Below are 27,551 nucleotides of genomic sequence, written 5' to 3' on the forward strand. Positions count from 1 at the left end.
TGAATGCTTTTTAGGTGGATAAATTAGATATCACATAAGTGGAGTCATTAATTCAGTACATTAACCATAGGAACATTACAGATTATGTACATCAATGTAAGATTTTGTGTAAACCCAATGTAACACATTGTGAAAAACAAGATGACATAACACTTTGAAAACACATTTTCTGTAAGACAGAACACATTAAATCCAATATACGTTTGCATTTGAGACCTCTGGTCCACAACAGCGTGGCTGTAATCCCAGCCTTATCGGACACTGGAGTTAGAATATCCTGTGCTAGAGACCTGTAGCTTATTCATGGGATACCATGAAAGTAATGACAGAAGGGCAAAATCTCCTTCTGTATAAATATACAAATAAATGTCTTTCTTTACAATGACTTCAGAGTCTTTTATCTTGTTGCCTTCGTGACAATCATAGATCATTTTTGGAAAGAACCACATTGATTAGTGTAAAAAGTCTGAAGAAGCCTGTACACGCAGACTGCAGATGAGAAATGGACCAACTTACATTGATGAGAACTGAAAACTTGCCCAAGCCGTTTAGTATATTGTACCAGATTCCTAAAACGAGAAATAAACACTGTAAAATTACAAGAAGCTGTCATAAATGTGCATAAACCTCAATACCTATGATATGTTTTCTAGATGAAAAACTGTATGCATAGATGTAGTTTAGTACCGATATCTTGTGCTCTCACAGCATCTGGTCTGCGTAGCTCAGTGACAAACTTCTTAGCATCCAGTCGGATCTCAATAATGTTGTTCAAGAGAGCAAAAAGAGGAGCCAGAGGAAAAGAGGCCACAAAGAGGGAGACAAAACCAAACTGGATGACTGCAGACAGGAAAGAATAAACACAGAAACAAATAGATTGTCTTGAGTTCATTACTGTCATGCCCGGATGTTGTGCACTTAGTGCCATGCTGAAGACTAATAAACATGACCTAACCTTTCATTGTTCACAATATTAGATTTTGGGTACCTGGACAAATTAAAAGTTTGAAGGTTGAAGGCACCAGAATTATTAAAAATCATGACCTCTGTTGTACATGACTGAAGCACAGATTTTTACCCTGGCCTAAATATCTTCAAGTTCTTTGGGAAGAAACCTCAGGGACATTACTAAATTTGCTCCAGTGGCTTTACTAAATTGGTTCTGACAAACACACAACCTTACAAATTTCTCTCTTGTTCTAACTGCACTACTTCAGGATCAGACATGTCTGCATATACTGTAAATTGGGTAGTGGTTTTAAAAGCAGGGTTTAAAAAAAAAAAAAAAAAAAAAAAGGGGCAGGGTGTGTTAACAAGTAAACAACTGGGAACCTACATGCTGACAGTCAGGGGTGAGCCAGTCAGCAGTCTGCCGTCAAAGCAAGTGAGAATGGTCAATGCTAATGACAAAATTAACAGAAATGCCTGTAGGTTGTCTTGCTTAAAAGCTCAAAAACATTTGAGGAATTTGACCTTACTTTAAGAATTTTTGGCCTTACTCTAAATCACATATGCTCTTGTGAGAATGGTTGTAAAGCCTTATATGGATCTCTGCACGAATGTGAATAGATCTTAATCTGCATAAAAAGAGAGACACTCATAATCTTACAAGTTTATACTCACTATGTAAATAGTGAAACTTGCCTCTTGCCAATAACTTGCCTGTGATTCCATATCATGCCCATTATCTCAACGTGACACACGTTTTTAAATGGAGCAGCAATTTCTTGTACAGTCTCAGTACAGACTGTGTACTGAGGCCCAAATGCTTTCAGTCTTATGAAGTTTGCCAACTGCTTGGTTAGGGTAGTTGAAAGTTAGGGTAATAGGTAATTTCTTAATAGAACACTGCTAAATTTCCTAATATTTAAAAGGAGTAGAATCAAGTAAATACATACATATTGCATGTAGGTACAAACAAATAGAATAACTGCACGAGTGGGAGAAAAACAGTAACATGCACATCTCTAGTTGAGACTAATTATGAAATCAAGCCACACCCACTTCAGTTTTAAATCCGAATAAAAGATACTGATATGATACAAGCCTAGTAGGCATGCATGCTAAGCTATTCCAGCAATGATTCATAACACCGTTTTTGCAACAAATATTACCATCATAAAAAAAAAACCTAAAACATTTACTAGTGACCTCTCATGTTTCAAATGACCTGGAGGATATACAGGGTTCATACAGCCAAAGTTTTACAGTAACTACATATATTTTATGGAACTAGCGGTCTACTTCAGCCCTTTTAAAAACTTAAAACACATGTTAAAGAGCTGCAAACAACCTCATGAGGAACTCTGTTTACTGTAGGACTGCCACAAATGAGCTTTACAGATGACCACAGCTGACACACCCCTGAGAGGGGTGCTGTTAATCTTGTAAAATAATCTTGTAAAATCTCCTAAATCAGGAGATGCATGGTGAAATCTGTACAGGTGGTACTGATGTTGGAACACGTTTTATATAACGCCTATGATGTTGAGATGGTCCAGGATGTAGACAGGGGTTGTGTTTTTTTTGTTGTTTTTTTTTCCCCCCCAGTGGTTGTTTATCTTTCATAGTAGATAAACAACTCATCCGAGTATGGAATGCCTGTGTTCCCAACCGAACACCAGAAGCCATGCACTGGCACAGCAAAGACCATCCAAGACTCAAAAGCTGAAAGGTGACATGATTCAGGGTAAAAAAAAATCCAGATTTAGCCACAAGGAAATTCCATAGTAATCTGCCTACTAGTCAAGTTAATTGCCAGGGCAATGAACATGCAAACACATGCAGTGTCCTGCACATCAGAAGTCCAGTGATGATGACAGCAAACTCCAGTTCTATCAGCAGTCATGACTCATTGATCTGATGTAGTCACTGCCCATTTAAGTGATGTTATCAGCCATAAGACATTCCACATCCAGCCTCCACCATTCACAGTAGTTACATGTTGTACTGGATTCTTCCAGTAGTTGGGGTGCTGTCTAGTAGGTACACTGTATTTTATTTATGAGCCCATCCTCATTTTCTGACACATTTGCATGAACAGAGGTCCTGGAGCATGGTTGGCAGTGCTTACATATTTGGTACCTTTGGAAGTGATCAAAGTATATCATACTATGTACACTCACTCTCTCTCTCTCTCTCTCTCTCTCTCTCTCTCTCTCTCTCTCTCTCTCTCTCTAATAACTGCATATCAATGGCTCAAGCCTCCTTTACTAGTTTTAAAATGGCATTTTGGAATTAGCAGTGGAGGCTTGAGCTGGGATGCGCAGGAAATTAGTTCTACACACAAGAGATCTTTAAGAACAAAAACCTTCAAAATGTCCCGAAATAAAACATGTGAACAATGTCTTGTGGTAACTGTGGTATAGGAATCAGTGACTCTGGTCTGTTGAATTATTAGAAAAATAATGCACACCCGAGGTATAACATAACATGCATTACCACTTCGAGCATGCGTTATTTTTCAAATCCAACAGCCTGTCATCAATTATTCTTTAACGAGATCCATTAGTCCAGAAATCCAAACTGTAATTCATTCCCACCGAAACTTGAGCTGAGAAGATCCTGAATTCTTTGAAAGAGTCTTTGTCTAGATTGCCTAAAGCTAGTCATGTTCTATAGTCTGAATATAGACTAAAGCACTCTATCTAAATATTTGTTTACATATAAGCAACTCAAAATTGTGAGAATCTGCCTAGGGTGATTAGGTGATGTTTCCAGATTAGTGATTCCACATAACTAACAATCTAGAGTGAGGAAAAATTACAGCCTATAACTTGTGACACAACACAAAACTGATTTTCTGTCACCCACAAACATGGAACATAAGCTTTGTGGGAAATTGCATTTCCAGCTTTAACATGATTGACATTTTTTCTACACACTAAAACAGTGGCTTACTGACTGCTTTAAAAAGACAGAGATCCTATACTCTTTTAGACCTGTGAGCATTAACTGTCCACCAAAGTGTCATCTGAACTGCATTTTTATCAATCAACATGCCTTGCATGCATGTCTCACTCTCAGATATGTTATACATCTATAGTACAACAGAGTTTAAAAATTAAAAAAATAAGAACTTAAAAAAAAAATCCATTAATGTGGACATACAAAAGCAAACTTATCTGATACACTTGAATTCAGTACAAGTCCTTTCTTTTGGAAATAAAAATTCTAGCTAAAAAGAAAAGATCAACAGAATTCATGACTAATAGCTTATTTAATAGACTTAGGGGGAAGTCTCTGTTTTTTTTCGGTCTCTTGTAAAAATATGAACTACATCAGTTTTTAAAATGCAGTATATCAGCATGTACGATACCTATATCAACTGTTGAGCTAGAGTGTATCCAATTATAAGACATGCTTTAATTTGGCATAAATCTTTACCGTTATTTCACCTAAAAATGTGTTAAAAATCCTCCGTCATCAGCTTAATCAAGTGTTGTGTAAAAACATTTCCATTTCAAGTCAACTATTAAGTTTTTTAGCCATATAATGATAGTATAAAGCATGCCTACTGCTGAACACACACATGTTCATGACCAATGACATTAGTAATGATTCAGTCATGAATTTATACAGAACAGACCTCACTAATGGAAATACTGTTTGTTAACATGACCAAAAGACAAATGCAAGACCTGCATGCACTAACCTAGCATGCAAACAAACCCCAGTGACTCAAACTCTACAGTCAGAGAGGACCATCATTAAATGAAAACCCAGGACATCAAAGAGGCTTAACGTGATACACATGTGCATTCCTATAGGACCTAAAACAGTCACTCACTCATCTCCATGTACTCAGGTGTGAGGCCTTCAAACGGCTCTAGGTCGTAGTCCAGGTGCCACTGACGCAGAGTACGGCCCGTCTGTTCCACATGCACTTCAGGAGCTCGCTTCTTTTCCTTCAGGGAACGGAACAGCTTCTTCAGCTTCCTGCAGAGAGGAACATGAACAAAAAGCCCACATATTAATAAATAATGTATGAAAGTGGCATCTTAAGGATATACTCTATTGGAGTTAACATGCTTTTTATGCTGTTACATTTTTTTTATATATATATACACCTCTTTGCCTTTTAGGGTCTATTTAAACTAAACAGAAATACAATATGCAATGACAAGAGTGCAAAAAATTCTTGATCAATTGGACACCAAAACACCGAAAGCATAAATGCATAGGACTACTCATTTTTACAGAAATGTGCTTAAAATAAACAGCATGGGTTAGTTTTTCCTCAGCTTTCTAAAATGAATGAATGAAGGCTTTGTGTTTTCAGCCTGTTTCTCAGCTGCAGCCAGGCATCCAAACTTTCAAGTCTGATGCAGTAGTAGAGCAAGCTAACATTAAATATAAGGAAAGATATATACCAACGTTTAGGCTATAAAGTGTTGCCACTGGTGCTTCCATATGAATGACATGGACATATGGCTTTCTGGTTGTTTGCAGAGCTCCTCACTTTTCACTCATAAACTTTAGTCTGTAGTAAAAGTTAAACAACCTGAGTAAATGGGACCAATTTCAACCCAATAATGTTCCACAAAGCATGCGTTTAATCTCAGCATGCAATGTCATGGTATTCTACTCATAAAAATGTTCCCATGCATATGCAGAATGATGTTTTAACTTATTTAAGAATGTCAAAAATGGAAGTTTGAAAGACTCCAATAAATCTGACTTTTAATCCAAGAACTACTGGGGGAAGTTTTCCAGATGGTGCTTAAATAAAAGAAAAGATAAGGGGGGGGGGCTCCAGACTTAAAACCAAGAACTTTCTCATGACTTTCGACTGTCGCTTATCTTACCGTCTCACAATTCCAGATGCTCATGGTCAGCACACGCAGACAACTTGTACAGTAAGTTTGAAAACAATTACTAAAAGGTGCTAACATGTGCAAATTTACATTCATATAAATTACCAAAAAAAAAAAAAAAAAAACACGACTGTTACGTTACCTACCACTAAATGACGGTTTATAGGAGATACAAACAGGAAATACATGATAGAAATAGAAGTCACACGAATCGCTTTTTTCAGGGGTTTGCTCCAAAATACCCTATTTTGACCATATTACTGAACAAACTGACCTGAAATTCACGACAGAATTGCATTTACCTATAGAGGCTCTACTCCATATAGCCCACACCGCCCACACACTGTGCACAGGGCAGCATATGAATTCATTTAAAAAAATATTAACCTGTAGGTTCATTTGCAAGTGTTTTTTTTTTATATATAGTGGTAGGGTTTAAAAAAAAAAAAAAAAAAAAAAAAAAAAAAAAAAAAAAAAGATTGCACACTTCCAGTTTAAATCTGAAAACAGACAGAAATATTTTGAACATTAAGCAGATAAAAGATACAGATAGTAGCTTTATGTTACACCGCACTACCTAATACTGTAGGACAAATTTACCTTATATTTAATTTCCGTAATGAACTATGCTATTTATATCTTTTTTCTAAATAAACGGGGTAAGTGCCATGTACAGTTACATTAACTTTGGTATTCAGATAACATTCATTAAATTCATTTAATTCTTTCAGACCAGCACTTGGTCTGTGTGCAGAACGCCAACCCTAATATTTGGCAAGTTGTCATGGAGAGAGGGTACAGTAAAAAAGAAAAGAGAGAGAGAGAGAGAGAGAGAGAGAGAGAGTTTGTGCGTCTCTTGCTCCCTCTGAAAGCCAAATATAAACGATGAAATGGGCCATGTGGTCCATATCGCTGCCTATTAATGTCTCCAATAAAATCCACTAAATGTAGCCGATGCATTATTTATACCCCCAAAATACAGCCCTTTTCCAGAACATTACTTTTTAATGCCTCTGTATCAGAAGTGCCTTCCTCCTGCCGTGCTAAAGCTCCCATTTACCAGCTGCCAAGCTGCAGTTAGGACAGAAACACACACACGCACGCACACACACGCACGCACGCAGGCAGCCTTGAAAGCAACGACATGCTCTGTAAACAACAGTGGTTCTAAATATTAGTACATTCTCATATACAATTTGTATGATTATAATATGGTAGGACAAGGAGTAGAGCAATCTGTAGGGAGATCAAAACTACAATGTAGGTCAGGTCTGTGTGTAGAGGGAATTGTGGGATATTGAGTCCTCCTGTCCCCTCTGGCCTCCATCACAGAACGTTTGCACCAGGCACTTCAGCCCTGTCCTTTCTCCAGTAACGAAGTTGGGTATTTATAGAGCAGAACAGGAGAATCAGTTTAAAGTCACCCTCATTTTCTTCTTCCAGGCCTTTCCAAGGACTAAACTCTTCTAATTTCATTCTTGAACAAACTACTTTAATCGAAGGATGGAGCAGTTTACATAGCAACAAGTGCAGAAATGTTGAAACTAAACTAGAAAACAGTGAAGCAGTGGCACAGTGTTGTATGATGTCTCTGACACATTATATTATGAAATAACTTCTATCGTGGGATCGAGTGCTTCTAGTTCAGTGAACAATCCTGGATGTATTTGTGTGGTGGCCTGCAAAACCTTTCACGTGGTCAAGGTTTGACAATTTCTACGTTATTTTAAGTGTTCTTCACTATTTTGATGATGATGTGATGGCACAGGAGCATTGTGGACATTTTGACAAAATAAATTAATTCAGTTTTGCTATGGTGTTTATCTATCCAAAAACGTGATCAATTCATGAGAAAAGCAATCTTAGCTAGCAAAGTTTTAGGTTCAGACTCACTTAGTTCACCACTGTGTTTATTAAACTGACTCCTTACTTGATGTGATCTTTACAGGCAGACACTAAGGCAAGTTTAGAAAATCGGCTAAATTAAATAATTTCTTTATATTTATGTTTTCTTAAAATACAGACGTCAAAGTATATTATCAGCAGAAAATTTGCTTAAAAACAAAAATTTTTCATCTTCAGCTCTAGTGACTTCCAGTGGCTCTTTGCAGACCGCTTCACATATGTGCTCCCAGTGTTTAACAGAGACTTTAAAAAAAATCCATAAAGAGAAACCAGCAGTTTCATCCCTGTAATGTGTATAGTTCACAGCCTATACTGTAGTTGTGTTTATGCTATGTTTGTACATAATGTGGTAACAGTCTCTCCTCACACACCGACAGATAAATACACAAACAAAAGGCATGCAGCAGTGTCAGTGCCAATGAATGATTGATGTATCCTCTGTTGTAGGTGCATGAAGTGAGCCTGTTTTGTAGCCACACACCAAGACAGATGTAAACTGAGCCACGGGAAAACAAAACCCAAGAGGCACTAGCATTTACCGTAAACCCAACAAAGAACAAGACTGGCCTGAAAGCTAGCATGTCAGTTAATTAAAATAAGTGGAAAACATGGTAGAGACAGAGACAATACAAACACCTTGAGTCAGGTTAAACACACTGCTTCAAGAAAACAAATACAGACAGGACACCACAACAACAGAGTAAACAGTCAGACATACAGCTATATCTTTCCAGTGGGACATGAGCACTGTTCTAATAAATACAGGGAGCAAAACTGAGGCAAGGATGAAAAGATGTGTGTACGTGCTCTTTTGAAGGACGATGAGTGAAAAATAGGCTAAACAGGGATTTTCAGCAAATGGGAATGCATGGCTACAGGTCCATTTGTTGCTTTGGGGAAATTGTGTCCTAGTTTATTATCCTTCCTGTTCAAGTATTCTGAAACCTTTATAGGAAAAACTTCTCAGGCATGTGATGAGGTGAGTGTTGTAATATGTTTATGAAGCAATAAATAAATTAAAAAAAGCAATTATTAATTTAAAAAATGCTAAATATTTGCAGAATACAAACTTTTATTTACATAATCTAAAGTAAATCTATGAGTAATATACCCATATATATATATATATATATATATATATATATATATATATATATATATATATATATATATATATATATATATATATATATATATATATATATAATAATAATAATATAATATATATATATAATATTACAATATATATCTCAAAACATAGAATGCCTGTAGAGGAAATGATGACATCCCACTTGTACCTAATTTGTGTATTAGTTTGACATGTGCATGCAAAATGCCTGTGTACGCCTGCAAAGTGACATTGGAATGTGTGTATGACTAAGGAAGTGTAAGAGAGACAGAGAATAAAGCTCAAGACGCAAAATTCAGAAAGGGGAATTAGATCCTAGAGACGGCAATATCGAGAGTTGGAAAAAAAAGAACAAAGCACTAGGAAGCTTTAATAATATGTAAACTGTGTAATCTGGCAAAGTTTTTATCTCAGCAGAAGATATAGTCTCTTTCAAATTATAGAGAGCAAAGGCACGACTGAGCATGTTCCACAGAGGTAGATGTAGCTGGGAACAGTCTGAGCACTTACGGGACGCCAATCTCAAAGATATTGTTCTGAATGAGCTGTTTTCCCAGCATGATGATGCTCAGCTGAATACATAACTCAATAAGACAACCACCAGGGGCACACTGAGGAAGAGAAAAAAGAGAAAGAGACAGAGAATGAGCAGCAAGGTCCTTCTAACAAAATAATTATAACTGCAGTATTAATGACAGTTATAACAGTGACAGCAGAGTGGCAGGTATAAATAATACATAATGCACACATATCTAAATTTACCTCTTCCATGCGATACTGGTTGAAAACATAAACGTAATCCCCAGGCCGGCCTGCAAATCTGTTGGTAGGGATTAAAAAACAAAACAAAAAATAAACACTGATGCTTAGATAACCATGGATGCCGTTTCTGAACATCCTGATAAAACAAGCCATTTTTTTGTCCGTTATAACATTGGGCTTCATACTCTAATGAGAACAACTCAGAACATACTGGTTTAGATTGAAGTTTTTCAAGCAAAGCTTCATCCAGAAAAGGGTCTATTTCTCTTGTAGCTTTCTCTTGTCTTTTGTTTGTCCTCCTTAATTTATCGAATAAACCTACCTAATCTTTCATTAGAAGAAATGAGAGGGATGTGTCTATGTATGGGCATATAAGAATGGAGTATTTAAGTTTCTGCCACTTATCAGACCTTGCTTTGTCTTCATTTCAAGCTTCTGCATTAGAGTTGTCACCCCATTGCAGCATTACCTTTTAACTTATTAATATATTTAACAGTAACAAAGAACAAACAAACGTTAGTGCTTTAGGATGGACATGTCTACTTACCTTCCTTTGAAGAAGGCAACATAGAAAATGGGGGCATAAGCATTCATAAACTTTAGGAGGAAGGCCTTCAGAATGAGACGCTCCTCAAAGCCGGTTTCTGTCTTTGGAATCTCTGCAGACACATAAGAAATTGTTATTTTTAAAAGTTATTTTGGGATTACATGTATTAAGTCTCCCAGATACATTTTCATCTACAGTGGATATCACTGTCTGGACTAGAATGATGTTTAGCAGTAAATGCTGAATGAACTCATAATTTACATGGAAGACTAGACTGTAATTAAAACATTTGTGAGACGCACAGAGTAGAAGAGGAGAGACCAATACTTAAGCGAAAAGGCTTTTTTTTTTTTTTTTTTTTTTTTAAATGAAGCACTCAAAATCAGAAGGCCTAGTAAATGCTACTTCAACTTACTACAAAACATTAGAGTATTATGTCATATGGACTGGCAATAAGGACTATTACCACAGGGCCATGCAACTTAGTCCAAATGTGTACAATAAATCTCACCCAGCTCTGTAAGCCAGGCAGCAACGGAGCCATAGATCTCGTCCAGGATGAGGATGACAACTAGGTTGATGATGACCGCTGTGGCTGTGACGGTCACTCGCACACTGGCTTTGATCTGGGGGTCGGGATTCATGGCCAGTGTAGCAGAGACGGTGATGCGGTACATAATCACCGCAAACACAGCAGCAAAAGTTACACCAAACTAGAGAGCGAGAGGAGGGTGAAGGGCATGCCGCAAAAGAAAAAAAGCCAAACACACCAAAAAGACAAAGATTAGGAACAGGTTAACTCTTTATTAATTATGAAGCAATTATACAGTTTATTAACTACATTTAACAAAAGGTGTTTCTCAAGCAACACTACTCACCATTAGTAGAATGGAGGAGATGTTAATGAAATAGCCGGGGAACCTATCCTTCCATGTAAGTCTCTCATCTCCAGACTGTGAGACAGACAGACAGACAGACAGACAGACAGACAGACAAAGAGAGAGAGAGAGAGAGAGAGAACTGAAAAATTGAGTAAATGTTTATATATGTCTGTGTTATGGGTGTACTGTTCATTCTCTTCATGGTTTATCCACATTCACGCAACATTTACAGTGTCTCAATAATCAATAACGCACTACAATATATTACAGTAAGACCATAACTCCGAGGCCTCACAACCTCAACCTTTCACTGCAGAAATCATATCCCAAGCATCTCCAAAAGATCATGTCTTTTAACTCACAGAGAAAATGTTTGAAATGCATCCACTGCTACTGGACTACCCTTTACTAACCGTACAACGTTGACCGCTAAATCAAAGCAAATCACGCTAAGAAAAACATCCAACAATCATGCTGCACCCATCATCTCCTGCAGCACGGTAAGCTAATGCAGAGACTCTCCGGCATTCACTCAATGCATATACTGTACGTGGGTGTCCTGGCTGGAGCCATAATGAAAGGACACAAAAAGGTCAATATAGTGCAATGGAAAACTTGGCTGAAAGCATGCACCACTGAATCTCCCCATTTGACTGCTATAAAAATAAATAAAATACCAAAATTGTTTTGCATCTAATATTTAATGGTTAACATTCATTGAGCAGGTAGAGGATTTCTGGTAGTTTGGTCTGGTAGCCTCTCCCAGCTCTAATTAGGCTCATTTAGAGAGCAACAGCACCACCTAGCACACAAAAGCACTCACCATGACTAAACCACACTGTCTGAGCCCTGGGAAATCCAAAGCAGCTAGAGATTGATAGCTGCACTTGAGGGAAGCTATCAGAATGCCACAGCTTTTGGGTTTTGGAAGATAATGAATGTAGGTCATATAACACAGCCATTTATGACAAACCACAGAGAGAGTCATGAGTCACACGTGACCCCTGCTGAACATCTTTATTCTCTGCACACCCATGCTCTCAGTGGCAAAACACGGTTCACACTCTTTGGAGAGGAAGCTGAGGCAGATAAGCTTGGCCTCCATCCTTAGGCAGCGAGAGCATTAACTAGGTTAGGAAGCATTCCAGGATTTGAGATGACCTGTAATAGCAGCCACATTGTATGCGCAAGAAACAATATTCAGGAGTTTCACTGACCAAAACTGAGCTGAAGAAAAACTTTTCGCCTTCAGACAAAGGCCAGATGGAGATGGTCTCCAGATACATTATAAATATACAGTACAATGATTATGAATGCATGAGTATAAGCTAAAGAAAATACCATAAGAAAACAATTGTAGGAAAGACAAAGGGAAACACAGAACAATCTCTGCTTGTTATTCACACTTTAGCTTTTACTAACAATGTAGAACACACACCAAAAACCAAAATAAATTATACGTCACAAATGCTTCAATAACATATTTTGTTTGACAAGCATTCATCACTTGCTGATGAAAGACTTAAATCAGTGTCGTCTCTCATAAAATATCAGCAACCTAGATTTAAGTGAGAACATGTTCTACTAAAACATGTTAATCCTTTCTATATCCAATTATCCATAGCACCAATCTGTTTCAACAGGAAAGATGCTTAAAAATATGTATGTCAATGTGTTTCCCCATTTTTGTGTATGCTGAAAAATCACTGTCGGTACTAATAAGGCCGGGTTGTCTGTTTACAAGCCAGCACTTGGCACAGTCCATCTGCAACATCTGTTGATGTGTTTCATCTAAAGTGGAGCATGCGTGCTTGCCTATTCTTCAATTGTGCTTTTTAATTCTTATCTGAGTCACATAAAATAGTCAAGTCAAATCTGTGCCTACGCTCAGGTCGATAACATGGTACAAAGTCTGGCACATTATCACTCGGACAAAACCCTGTTCCCTTCTCAGCAGGATTTTGTCTGACCCTGAGGCCTTGACACTGATAACTGTGCAGATGCATTGACAGAATATTGATATTCATCATATACGTGGATAGTGTAGCAAAGTTGCGTGTAAACGGTGTCAGTGACTGCATTATGACGGTCCACATTCAACATACACACACAGAAACACAGAGAGACAGAGAGAGGGAGAGAAACGGGACCAAATGGACCAACAATATGTACTATACTCACATCAGCTCAGTCATGCAGAACACATAAGTGCAGTTTAGTTAAGCAGAGGTCAGGAACATTGTGGCAGAGATTATAGTGGTAAGAGCTATGTACTGCTCAAACCTCTGACAATCCCATGCAGTAGTTCCAGTGCTAGGGGTGAAGTAAAGACCTTTGGGTGTTGAGAACAGAGAGAATAAATCCCTCTTCCACACACCCACACACTAATTCCTTCAAACAGCTCAGGCCGAATGACCCACGTCATGGCTCACAGATACAGCCATTCCATGTACAAGGCTACCAAAAAAAAAAAAAAAAAAAAACACTCTCTCCAATAAATGTTTGCACAAGGTCGCAGATGAACTTTAACGATTAATGGTAAAATGTCATTATATAATGGCCAGCAAGAAAAGCCTCAGATACATCCACTATGATCAGACCGTAATATGATTAAGGCAAACTTATTCAAACTCCGTGAGCTTTTGTACAAAACCTAACTAGACCTGTAGAAAGCCAAACTGTCTATAGTTTTTCAGAATAAGCCATCAGAGTTTTATAGCCAATTTGTGGTTCAATAGCCAAGTGACAAACAAACAAACAAACAAAAAAACACTTCAGACAGTGGGCAAACAGTAGTCTGAACAACAAACAGGATGAGGACAGTACACATTTTAGTATACATATAAATGCAAAGAAACAAGATAAAAATCATATGGTTAAAGTATAAAAAAATATGAAAGCACACAATTACACATTTGCTTTATTGCCCTCTTACTGAATTTCCTGTATTTTACTTATAGAAGTCACTACTAGTTGCGTCTCATTAAAGTCATCCCCGAGTTGGCATAACTGTGTGATAAGGCTTTTAACAACACCAAATTAGAACAGCCCCATGTATGTTCAAGTAAAGGGGCTTGAATGTCACAGGGTTGCCATGACGATGAGGCAGGAACTATGGTTTAATCTGCGTTTGGCGTTCTGCCTCGTGTTGAGCTGTGACTCTCCTGCTGAGAGGGCACTCCCTCTCTCTTCCGCCCTTCTCCCTCAAATAGACAAACAAATACACGTAGTCCTCCATACGATCAATAGGCTGAGGTGTAGCTCTCTCTGCTGGCCAGAATATATACATAACACTCCTGAAAGCTGCAAGACTAAAGTAGACTTTAAGCAGAAAGGAAGACTTTAAGAAAAGCATACTTTATAAAAACAAATCCAAGAACCACACATTTCCCTTTATATTTAATTAAACCATAATTTTCTGTTCAAATTTAAGAAATGTATTCATCAAAACTTAATACTTTATGAGAGCCAAATACCTTACAATTTTTTTCCCCAGTTGCCCTCAAATTTCCTCAACCATTCCCACACATGCACGCGCACACACACAGTGTCCTCCACTAATATTGGCACCCATGGTAAAGATGAGCAAAGAAGGTTGTGAAAAATTGTCTTTATTTTTTTCTTTACCAAGGGTGCCAATACTAATGGAGGGCATTGTATATCCACTGTATGCTACCAGACATACTTATGGATTTAAACCATGAGTTGCAGATAAATAAATGTGAGTACATAAATGTGAAACTATAGTAAATGACTAAATGACAGAATACCAAACAAATGCTTCTTTGAAGAAAAAACAAAAACAAAAAAACAAACAAAAAAAAGGATTAATGGTCAAAAAAATGACCAGGCCTGACAAGAAACACAGTTGTCATGGAGAGGCACAGAGAGCTGAGAAATTTCACACATTTGAAATATAACAGGACAGGTTCAATACACTTTACATATGACAGTATTTCTGAAAATGTTATCGCACAGCATATACAGTGGCACCCTTGGTAAATATGAGCAAAGAAGGCTGTGAAAATTGTCTTTATTGTTTAACCTTTTGATCTTTTGTTAAAAAAATTAACAAAAATACTCTGCTCTCACAGATATCAAACAACTGCAAACATAACACAGGTTTATCCAAAAAAGGAAAAAATAAATAAACTTTGTTAAATATAGGTGCACAAGACTTATTGGCACCCCAACAAATTCATATGAGAAAAATATATTTGAAGTATATTCCCATTGATATTTTACAATTTTTAGTACACCTGGATTATTAGGAACAGGAACTTGTTCAAGCATGACTTCCTCTTTCACAGGGGTATAAATATGAGGTAACACATAGGCCAAATTCCCTTAGTCATTCATAACAATCCATGGAATATAGCTGTGATGTGCAGCAAAAGGTTGTTGAGCTTCACAAAATGATGTGGCTATAAGAAAATAGCACAAGCACTGAAAATGTCCATTTCCACCATCAGGGCAATAACTAAGAAGTTCCAGTTAACCGGAAATGTTATGAATCAACCTGGAATTGGACATGTGTCTATATTGTCTCAACGCACTGTGAAGATGATTGTTCAAGTGGCCAAAAAATCTCCAAGGATCACAGCTGGAGAATTGCAGAATTTAGTTGCTCCTTGAGGTCAGAAAATCTCCAAAACTACAATCTGAAGTTACCTACATCACCACAAGTTATTTGGAAGGGTTTCATGAAAAAAGCCTCTACTCTCATCCAAAAACAAACTCAAGAATCTTCAGTTTGCCAGACACTACTAGAACTTCAACTGGGATCGGGTTCTATGGTCAGATGAAACCAAAATAGAGCTTTTTGGCAATAAACACCAGAGGTGGTTTTGGTGCACACAGAGAGGTAGCCATATGGAAAAGTACCTCATGGTCATGGTTAAATATGGTGGTGGCTCCTTAATGTTTTTGGGCTGTTTCTCTGCCAGAGGACCTGGACATTTTGTCACAAAATCAAGGTCCTGCCATGGCCATCCCACTCTGACTTGAAACCCATAGAAAACCTGTGGGGTGAACTGAAATGGAGAGTCCACCAGCATGGACCTCGACATGTGAAGGATCTGGAGAGATTCTGTATGGAGGAATGGTCTCAGATCCATTGTCATGTATTCTCCAACCTCATCAGGCATTATAGGAGAAAACTCAGCTATTATCTTGGCAAAGTGAGGCAACACAAAGTATTGACTAAAAGAGACCCAATAATTGTTGCACACATATATTTATCAAAGATTTTTTTTGGGGGGGGAACCTGTGTTTTGTTTGCAATTGTTTGATATCCATGAGAGCAGAGTATTTTTGTGAATTTGTTGATCAAAAGGTTCAACACTAAAGACAATTTTTTTTTACAGTCTTCTTTGCTCATATTTACCAAGGGTGCCAATAGTGGAGGGCACTGTACTGTATGATTGACAGCCTGTCAGATGGCATGCCACTGTCAACATGCCATCTGATCACAATACAAGTCTCAGGGTCAAGAACTAGCTAAAAAATGAAAAAATGAAAAAGAAACTTCAAGCAGGCAAATGCAATGTAAGCACAATATACTGCTTCGCTTTATACTACTATGCTTCCATGCAGTTAGTGGAAGCTGATGAGCAAACTCTGTACCATACACTAGTAACTGATTGTAGTTGGGTCAAACATTGTGTCCACAATGGTAATAGAGAGAACCCACTTTTTACACCATGACTCATGGGTATAACACCTCTTTAAAAATGAAAGCCGACCTAGAATCAACTCGCTGTCCATATATACACAGTAATTTTGGCATTGAAGAATGGAGCTAATTCAGTATGAGCATGCTTTCTCTGAGGGACTTAGTACATGAGGTAGACAGATTATTATGCCATATACATGCCAAACGCCTATGAAACATAACACAGTGCCAAAGCCACCTCAAGAGTTAGGACACACAGAGAAGGTCTTAAAATGCATATTACACAGTTAAGCATGTTTAATATATCACCAATTGATACGTTTTTTTGGTTCTTTAAAAAGCTTCATATTTTAAATGTGCAATAGAAATCAATTTCCAAACTCCAAAAATATACATTTGAATGACCAGAAGATTTGAGGCATTCCTGAATAATTCTAAATCAATGCCATTAAGGGAACTTGTCCAAGTATTTCAAGATATCACAATATCTCTGTTTTTTTTCATACAACAGGGCTAGAGAAAATTAAATTTAATGAGATTTGCAATCATATTGCTCAAAATTTAAAGCATAGTCATTTATCACAATTGCTCAGCCATTAGAGGAAACATCTGTCACTCACTACACCAATAAATAAGTCATCACTGCATGCAACAAAATACAAAGTTGAACAAATGTATGGGGAAATTGTGTTCTAATACATCGGTGTCAATAAACACCAAATAAACAATAAATATTTAACATTACCAAACATCAATTGTTATCCAACACAAGCCAGTCATCCATCTTTAACTAAATCCACCAATATTACAACTGAGTATATTTAATTCATTGAGGAAATTAAATACCTTCACCACAATATCGTAAATATATTTTCACTTATGAAAACAATGTAAAAATGAAAATAAAAAGGATAAGGAGATTATTATTATTATTATACTATGCACAGAGAGCATGGCCCCTCCGGCCTTTCTAATCCTCTTACATGCTTAGTGACACATGAAGAAGCATGACTGAATATGTCTTCTTAAGTGTAAATTTCAAGTTTACAGAGAAAAGGAACTAATGCGCTTCTTGACTTTATAAAGTCATATTGGAATGAAGAGTTGTGTTGATCTTGGCAATTCTTGATGTGTATTGTGACATACAGTAGAACAGTTACAGAACATTTGGGTCATTAAGGTTTTGAGACCAGAATAAGTAAATGGTATTATGTAGTACATCAGTGTATCAAGCAGTAAAAATTATGGTGTGTTATATACATCATGGATGAATATTTTTACCTTACCTATATGCACGTTATACCACAGTGAGATGGTATTGCCAGATCCAACTATCCAACTAACACTGCAGTCAAATCTAGCTTCGTTTTCTATATACTGTACATAAATAAAGTGTAACAAAATATTACACAGAAGCAATACTCTGTTCCCACCCAAGTACCACAAGTACTAAAATACTTTCCAACAAAACAGCACACAAAAATGACACTACTCTGATCCCAGCTAAGTACTAAAACACTAATATGCTTCCCAAGCCCCACCTAGACTTCAACTGAACTGAAAACACTTGCAACCACGGCAAAGGAAAAATGAAAGATCAAGACCCCTTTAGCATATATTCTAAAGAGAGCAGATCCAGGACTAATCAAAATCAGCTACTGACAGCAAAGCAGCATCAGAAAAGCATATTCAGAGACCAGCGACCAAGAAAGTAAGGACCAGAGGCCAGAAGTATACAAGAGGAGAGGGGAAAACCTTGCAGCCCCAAAGTAAGGAAGAGAGTTAGAGAGAGTGACAGGAAAGCAGGTGCAGAAGCTCTAGAGCAGTGATTAGAGCAGTGACCTTCCGACAGAATTTTGTTTCAACCCTAATCAAAACACACAAGTTCCTGATAATCAGGCTACCTGATAGGCTGGATCAAATCTTTTGGATTAAGGTTGAGTTAAATTCTGTTGGGCAGCAGCAGGAATGGTGATCATTGCTCTAGAGGAACTACAGTGGGCGAGAAACAAAGAGAAAGATCAGCATTTACCGGGTTCCCTGCAGCCATGGCAGACAGCAACCGCTGTCTCCATTTGTCCTTGCCTGGATCGCTGCTCTCCTCCACACTTTTCTGAGGCTGGAAGAGACAGAGCCCACGGATCACACACTAACAGGTAACAACACTAAAAACACTAGCGGTTAGGAGCGGCAGCCAGACACCAGCACTGCTCATGGACGGAGAAGCTGAGCTCTCACCTCCTCTTCACTGCTTGCTCACCTTTCTCTACCTACCTACCTACCTACTTACATTTCACTGCCTCTCTACCGCTCTCTCCCGCGTTCCCTCATCCCACTCCTTCTGCCATGGCAGAACCTGGAGCAGCCCACCAACCTTTCATGTTATGGTGCCAAATGACTGCAGCCAGAGCAGAGAATCATGGGGGTTTTGCTGACAGCTTGCAGTGTTTGGCACCAGCCCTCTACCCCTAACTCCTCATTCTGATTACTTCAGAGAAAAGAAAACATACACTGCAAGTGCCGTACGCCTCGGTGACAGGTCTGCACAGAGCAAAAGCAAAACATCTGTTTAAGGTCAGTTACGATTCAAAGCAACAGCTAAAAATATTTGGCAGCGCTCTTCGGTAAGGATGTGTTAAGGTGTTTTTATGGTTTTAGGTCCTGAAGGGGGAAAACAACTCAAAGGAAACTTACAGTTTGTAGAGAAAAGCAAATAAAACAGTGATTATTTCAGTAAAGATTTCAGCATCGTATAAGAAAACTGCTCACCTCACGTTTGCTCTTCTTTTTGTTTCTCCTCTTCTTCTGTGTCTTCTGAAGGAGTAATGTTTCATATTTAGGCCTGGGATGCTCCTGCAGATAAATTATGTGTGAGTGTGTATGTGATTCACTGGCTTCATTTGGAAGACTTTCAAACCATTCAAACAGGTCAAAATCCACAGCAAACCTAGGGCACACACCAAGCTTGGAGAACTTGGGGGAGGAGGATTTACAAAAGAAAATAAAAAACTCAAACCTTTGCTCGTTCCTGATATAGGGAAGATGGAAAGGGCAGTATTCAAATGAAGTTATCAAATTCAAATCAAATTGAAAACCAAATGATGAATGAAAACAGTAAGCACTATGGCCATTATTTTGTTAAATGTTTACTGTGAGTGTAAGACACACACCTCTTCTTCCTCCATTCCTGTCATATTCCAGCTGTAGTTCAAACTGTTTTGTCTGCGTTTCCAGTGCTCCAGAAACATTACCGCTTTATGACGGGACCAAGAGAAAGATACGAGAAGGGAGAAAAGGAGGAAAGATGAGATGAGATGACTAATCAAACATTATGTAATTGAAAAAAATGAGAGCATCACTTGTTAATAACGTCAGTCGTTTACATATTCTTTTATAATCGTCATGTCTCTCTTAGCTCAAACACACTTCTATAAACTAGATTTGTAGTAATATCCGGGGTGAGGTATCATCCCATTCACCTTGGTTCAAAACTAAAGAAAATGTTTACCATCAGTCTGCAAAGCACGAGTGAACGTCAATGATATCAGCTGCTGATATTCACTGGTACACAGAGATACAGGTGCATGATTGTATACCCAGACACACGCACACATGTCTCGCTACCTCCCCGACCCAACTCCAGGGTAAGTGCCTGCATATAAAATAACGTGTATGCCACATGCAGCAGTAAAAGACAAAGGGCTTTTACAAAAGCTGCACGAGAAAGGCCGATGATGGAGCCTTGAGCCCACGCAGCCACTGATAGACACAGGTAACACTATACCCAGACTGTTAATCTCCCACACATACTGTACACACAAGTTTTTTTATCTCCATCTCCATAGAGACACACCAACAGATCTGCTTACTACCATAGCCTGTCACCTGAGTCTTACACTCATCAAAGCAAGGGAATGCTGTGGCAGTGTACAAAAATGGACCCGTGTTATGTTTGGTCTTATTTAGAAGATTTGAGAAGGGAGGATGGAAGAAGAACATAAAAGATAAGGTGGGGGAGAAGAGGATGATGCCTACCCCAGAGGGACATGAAGATAGCAAAGAAGACAGTGGCTGGGTTGTCAAAGAGGTGGCTGGCACGGGCAGTGCCGCAGGCTGTGCTCAGGTGCCAATAATCGCAGACACGATCGCAAAGCGGGCACATAGTAAAGTTCTGTGTCTCATCACACATCTCCAGACTGAAACAAAAAGTAGACAAAAGGTAGATCAATCCGACAGCACATAGTGGAGTCCTACATTCAGTCAACCTCAACCGTGACATGATTGAGTGAATCATATGCAGTCAATTCAAAACAACTAATCACAACTTGTCACATGTCTCATTAATATCAATGGGTCAACAGATTGTCATCTTCATAAGAAATAAAACTGCTTAATAGACTCACGTTGTATTCAGAATTGTGTTTCTGTTCACAATATTCCTCAGAAATGTGTAATCACTAAAAATCATATCTGATATACTAAAGCTCTTCTCCGTTTCATTAGAAGACCAATAGATTTGCTTTATGCCCCTGTATATATACACCAACACCTGCGTGGTACACTACAAGTAACCCCAAACAACATTTGTATTGTACAGAATTGTCCTACAATTGCACTCTGAATACACTTCTGTCCTCCACAGGCTGGCCTGCCAGGCCCTTTCATCCTCACACCCACACACTTCAAGCCTGATGCCTTGTGGCCAAACACTATCTCGTACCTAGGAACATTGGTGTCGATGGTGAAACAGCCGTACAGGAACACGATGATGCCTACCAAAGATGCCAAGGCCAAAAGCTGAGTGTATACCCCAAGCCAGGCAAAGTACAGGCCTATCTTCTCCCCAAAGTATTTTCTGAGGGCAAAAGTAAAAGTAAGAAGAGCAAAAGCTTCCAGAAACCATAGTCATGTAAATAAACACCAAAAAGCAGTCATAATATCTGGTGAGGAACAATATGTAAAGTTATAAATAAAATAAAATTTAAAAAATGAACGTACCTGATAAGATCAATAGGCTGATATTTATAAAATGCTCCATATCTTGCCCATTCATCATGTAACAGCTGGAACAATTAGAAGAGTTCAGGATTCATGACTACACATGACATTGTGATCGATTAGTATATACAATTAAATTGATACTCACCTGTCTCTCATTCTTCTGTTCTGCTTGCCTAGAGTCCTTAAAGTCTCCCTGCAGGCATACAATTAGAAAAGCAACACATTAACACCACTGAATGTACTAAAGGCAGAATACCTTTACATATTACTAAAGGCAGAACACACTTCATTTACTAGTCAGTAAATGGGTCGCATAAGCATGAAGAGTTTTAGATGTGTAGAATCAACTTACATCATGCAGAGGGAAGGCAGAGTCATACACCCCTTTAGCTATTAATGTAGTGATGCCTATAGGCAAGGAGAAAAATCACCATATATTACTACACACTACCTCAGGGATAACCATCTGACTGTCATGACAGGACTGCGTGACATGCTTTATGTGAATGCAGCACACTAGCTTTTCAAAATGGAAGGAGGCTGACATATAGAACACAAGCTTTAATCAAAGTAATTAATCAGTCCTCAAAGGAACAACATGCGCACACTCACTATTAGCCCTCAATTAAGAAGATGGCTCCCTAGCAACAAGCTAGAGGGACCACCACTCCCCCCCATGGACCCTGCTTCACTTCTGAGCCCAATCCTAAGATTGCATGTCCCAGTTTAGACAGTAGATGAGACAGAGGAGAAGTGAGAGAGTAAGAGAGTAGGCTAGATATGAGACCCTAAATCCAGCCCCTTCTGTTAGCTAGCCTCAATTCCCCTGTAGCTTGTGGCGATGTCCGTCTGCCGAGCAGTGCGATCCAGGAGAGCATATGGATTCCTCTCCAGCACCTGCTCCACCAGCACTGAGCTCACTGAACCTCTGATGTCAGGCCTGGATTTTCTCAGGATTCCTCAAACACTATGCCACAATTGGTTATCGTTTACCGTATTACTAACCCATGGTTTGGCAGGTCCGTGTGCAGGCTGTGCGTCTAAGGATTTCATACACCTGGGAGGAAGGGAAAGAATGAGTGTGAGAGAGCAAGCAAGAGAAAGGGAGAGACAAACAAGCCAAAGTGTTCCTGAAAAGGCCTCAGGGGAATTGTCTCCTAGTAATATGTCCACAGGGAACGCAGTCATCTCAGACTTCTGGTAAATAACCACATTATTCCAAGAGCTCCACATAACAATCAGGAGAACTAACTACAGCCATGCCATTAAAATAAGACAAGACAACCTTTCCAGCTACAGGAAACCAGAACTCACAATTCGACTCCTTGTGGCATTGTCGAAGAAGGTGTCCTTGCAACTGATGTTGTACCTGAAACAAGACAAGTATAATAAGGATGAGCAAGACAGGTGTAGCCAATGGAATGAGTCAGGGTTTATGTTTTTGAGTTGCTCAGGTGCCTTTGGCACACAGAGAAATCTCAGTAAATACCAGTCTACCCACCAACCCATCCCCCCAATTATCCCCAGAGGTTTCTCACAGATGGAGCTTGTCCCGGGAGAAGCTGTGAGAGAGGAACTTTGTGCGGCTCTGCTGCTGCAGCTGAGGGATGTGGGGTTGAAATGGCTGGTTCAGCTTCCTCCACACTGTGTTCATAGTTGCTGACAGACCCTTCTCTTCTTTCAGTTCATAGCTCTGGGAGAGATGTGCAATAAAACATCATGGTACAAGGAAAAAGGAAGCTACATGCATAAACCCAAGGCCTGAGAATAAAAACAATGTAAATACAGAGGAGGGTGTCCAAAAATAATTATGTGGGTATAACATTTTATCTACTGAAACAGGTCCTTGTCAAAAACTTGTCCCTTCTCAAAACCACATCCACACATAGGTACTTATCTAAAGTTTCTTGGTAGTTTACAAGACTCCAGTACAGACTCCCGTGTGGTCTGAACATCCACACTCTAGTACAGTATGAAGGAAAGCTCTGTGGAGGTAGACAGCTCCAGAACAAAATGAACAGAAATGACACACCTTTTTGGTGGGCACCTTGATCTTGAGAAACTCTGCCTCTCTGCTTAGCACCTGCCAAGGGGCATGTAGCCGGACAAATCCCTGCCCATAGACCTTGTGCTGAGGGAGAAACATAGAGAGAGCTTCAGTCAAGAAAGAGAGCTTCGGGAAAGTTGTATTTTCCAACAGTCCCAAGTCAAATATCTACTAGAAACAGTCTAAACCTTAAGACTGTTCAAAATATGAGAATTTGTTATAATAATGACTGGAGTGGGTTTTAAACCATCATATGCTGAAATGAAATTCACCACTGACCTATTAATTACTTTGAACATTTTTTTATTTCTTTATTTCTACCCTCCATTTAATTTCGAAACCTCATCTCTTTCAAAACATAGAAGCGACACAGGACAACGACAACCTATTCTCTTCAGAAACTCTGCTAATGCATCCTTTTGTACCACTGGTCATGCTCCATTGTCAAACACCCTTCTCTGTGAGATCTTGAGCAACTGTGTCCTCTGGTAAACCTTATGTTAGCTGGCATAACCTGGGTCCCAGCTGGTGAGCTCGTCTCTGCGATGCTGGGCAGTGCTTTCGTTGGGTGCACTCCAGGTTCTCCCTGGGGGATTAATTATGTGTTAAAAAATATTTTGCATGTAGATCACAGTTACGAATGGAAGTAACAGGTCACTTTATCCAACATATCCCTACTGAGACATAGTGAATAGTTATGTAAACTTCTGTTAGGTAAAACAGTGTGTGTGTGTGTGTGTGTGTGTGTGTGTGTGTGTGTGTGTGTGTGTGTTGTGTAACATGCAGTTTTGGATAAGTTATTCAAGAAAAGTAATCCATGACACTTTAAAATTGTTGATTACCGCATGTAAAAAGGAATCAGATTACTAATTATTTTACTTTCAAGTTACATTCAAAACCTATCAAACCTACAAAAATACACTACAAAGTGTATTTGAAACTCATAGTTCTTTGTGTAATTATAACATGTCAAATGTATGACATGATCAGAAAAGTGGGATTTATAATAAAACTTGCCCTGGGTGTTGTTACTGTTTGTAGGACTACCAGACAGATAAAATATAAAAGTTTTCTGTGCCATGTGAAGTACATTATCTTTCCTTATGCTCTACTAATATCATGTTCACGTAAACTGGAACTCATATAGACATTTACACACCTTGTTTTCCTGCTTAGAATGAGTGGATGTTACTGTTTCAGTTTCAACCCCTTTACTAGTTTAAAATTATTATTATATATATTTTTTTTTATCAGCGTATATCCATTTTTTCTCACTGTGACTGTGTGAGCTACTGTTTGGCAGAATTGAGAGACTGTCAGCCAATAAGATACGAGTGTTTCCACGTATTTTCCTGTAAACCCTGTCTGATTGGTCTCGTTTCCGTTCACTGAATATTATAATATTGCAACACCACCATCTTCTTTTACTGACGTTCAGTTACGTAGTGACAAACTGCTCCAAGTGGAGAATTATTCAGGGCTAAAGCCCCCAATGCCCAGGCCCACATGATTTATTTTAAAAATGCATTTTTCATAATATTGCTTTCTTAACAATAAATTTGAAATGGAAATGACGTAATTTTGTTGACATGAGTAACTGTAATAAATGACATCAATTTAAAATGTAATGCGTTACATTACTGCATTATCAGAAAAAGTCATTGGACTGCAATGACTTTGTAATGCGTTATACTCTGGTAACAGGACCCCAAAGTGCCCTCCTCTCCACAGAGATGATGGTAACTTGATACTCAGCTATGGCATGGCATGAGCAACGAATAAGCGGTTGTTCAGAGAGGAAGAAGAACAGGTGACCCTAGCACTCCCATTTTTTTTATGTCCCCTCAACACACACACACACACCACACAAAAGTGAGATAAAAATAACATGTGGATCTGAGAAGGTTAATTAGGATAACATATTCCAATTAGTACTTCATCTCAGCAGGGTAAGGCAATTAGGTCGATTTTAGCCTGGGCTGAGGGGGAGCCTTCGTTACAGAAACCGGCTGTGGCTGACATTTAAGGGGCTTCCAAAGACTCAAAAGTGGAAGTGTCTCCACATGATGGGGTGAATCCTGTCTTTGACATTTGCAATAATTAAGCAGAAATAAAGGGCAGTCAGTGAAAGAATATGAACAAGGAAAAAGAAAAGAAAAAAAAACCCAACATGTGTCTCTGACTGATGATGAAATCGTAATCTAATGATAATGATGGTCATAAAACAGACCTATTAAGAAAAAGAACATTTTTTTTTAAATCAACAATGATAAAATTGATGAGGTCATAGCTCTTGACACTCAGGTGAAAGGAGAAGTTTGGTGTTCAGATTGCAGTCATTACATGAGGTGAATAATTTACAGTCTGCAACCTCAAGTATTTAGTAGTATTTACATAATATATCAAATGTATCACCATCCTTTAAATTCAGCCACACCAAAAGGTCTTAGGTTACAAACATGGGGGAAAACAAAGAAGGTAATATTTATATAATACTTAATACACAACATATTCACAAATATAATTTAGCATTATTGTAGTGTTGTTAACGGTTTTTATATATAAAAAAAATGTGCATGGTGTTGTATCCACATCACTCTTACTTATTAGCCAACACACTGATTCTTATTAACCAACAAGCAGTTTCCTTCTGTAAACGAGTGAGAAATCCAGGTACCAGAATGAACAGAATAACTGGTCCAGTTATTACTGGAAATCTGGAAATCAGATGGGACAAATTTATTCTATTTTCATTACTATTCTATTTTAGTATTTCTCTGTGGTTGTCACTATGGTTACGGACGTTATAGGTTAGCTCAAAATGAGTGCTTGGTCTGACCATCTCCCAAATGGTGCCCTAAACCCTGCAGTCCTCCTCCAAGTTCGCACTTTAGGTGAAATAAAAATCTCTCTTTAAAAGTCTGTCAGGGTGCATGAATAATATTTTTTTTAAAACACAGTTTCATACAGTATACAGTTCCACTAGTACTGCAACAGTTTCAGTGACCCTCATTAGTAAATATAGCCATCAATAGTAAACAATGACTGTATTAATATTTATGAGCATGGAGCTGAAGCCAGCTAAGCAAGATATAGCTAACAAACCAGATACAACATTAGTACCTCCTTTTTAATCCAGATTAAGCTTGCAGTTTTCACTATTTCTGACCTGACAGTGTTTTACATTTCACACTTGTACTCAGATTAAGATGCTTATTTAGTCTTGTCAGTCATGAACAGCAACTAGGAAAAGGCGGCTGCACATTCTGCCACAGTAAAGAGGTGGCCAAGTGTCTTCCACGATGAGAATAAAAATATACTTGCCCCTAAAATTAAATGTAGTTGCAATCATTTGATTTTTAAAATATGATTTACACCTAATTCAACCAACATCAATCAAAACAGCATATATGTTGAGCATCCAGAAATCTCAACTCTGCAAACATTAAGGGACATAACCGTAGTCAATGGTCTATCCCCAAATCAGTGCCTAGTCTTCATAGGGTTTGTGATGTAATATGTATATAAATGTGTCTGCAGTAGCTACACCTCCTCAAACTGTCTGAAACTGAGGACAGCTGATTTATTGTAACACAATATACAAGATCTTTAAAACTGAGGTTTTGACTATTTGTTTCCATAATCCAAAAAAGTAATAGCAATGGTAAACTCATGAGAACAGTCAGCATGAGTAATAAGTTTCAACTGATGCTCCAAATCCTGTTCCAATCTGGAATAACATTAAGGCACTTCACAACACAAGAGATTTCTTCAACACCGCTGTAACAG

The 27,551-nt window shown here is 38.4% G+C and overlaps 1 protein-coding gene across 3 annotated transcripts in view; it reads right to left on the bottom strand.

The window, feature by feature from the left end:
• The window catches only part of ano2b (anoctamin 2b), a 42,480-nt gene that overhangs the window by 6,640 nt on the left and 8,289 nt on the right, over positions 1-27,551 (bottom strand). For 2 of the 3 annotated variants that reach the window (XM_017493728.3, XM_017493727.3), the window contains exons 6-25: positions 23,748-23,846; positions 23,254-23,408; positions 23,030-23,084; positions 22,721-22,772; positions 22,068-22,123; positions 21,861-21,908; positions 21,713-21,777; positions 21,435-21,569; positions 20,750-20,910; positions 19,885-19,967; positions 19,484-19,567; positions 18,747-18,833; positions 11,038-11,112; positions 10,671-10,872; positions 10,160-10,271; positions 9,613-9,670; positions 9,361-9,461; positions 4,790-4,938; positions 688-840; positions 517-569 (exon numbers count right to left, since the gene is read on the bottom strand). In XM_017493728.3, the coding sequence (XP_017349217.1) occupies positions 517-569; positions 688-840; positions 4,790-4,938; positions 9,361-9,461; positions 9,613-9,670; positions 10,160-10,271; positions 10,671-10,872; positions 11,038-11,112; positions 18,747-18,833; positions 19,484-19,567; positions 19,885-19,967; positions 20,750-20,910; positions 21,435-21,569; positions 21,713-21,777; positions 21,861-21,908; positions 22,068-22,123; positions 22,721-22,772; positions 23,030-23,084; positions 23,254-23,408; positions 23,748-23,846 (1,983 nt within the window). The remainder of the gene's footprint in view (positions 1-516; positions 570-687; positions 841-4,789; positions 4,939-9,360; positions 9,462-9,612; positions 9,671-10,159; positions 10,272-10,670; positions 10,873-11,037; positions 11,113-18,746; positions 18,834-19,483; positions 19,568-19,884; positions 19,968-20,749; positions 20,911-21,434; positions 21,570-21,712; positions 21,778-21,860; positions 21,909-22,067; positions 22,124-22,720; positions 22,773-23,029; positions 23,085-23,253; positions 23,409-23,747; positions 23,847-27,551) is intronic. The other variant, XM_047162147.2, reaches the window with a different exon arrangement.

The sequence above is a fragment of the Ictalurus punctatus genome, chromosome 19, assembly GCF_001660625.3.
Source record: "Ictalurus punctatus breed USDA103 chromosome 19, Coco_2.0, whole genome shotgun sequence".
NCBI lineage: Eukaryota > Metazoa > Chordata > Actinopteri > Siluriformes > Ictaluridae > Ictalurus > Ictalurus punctatus.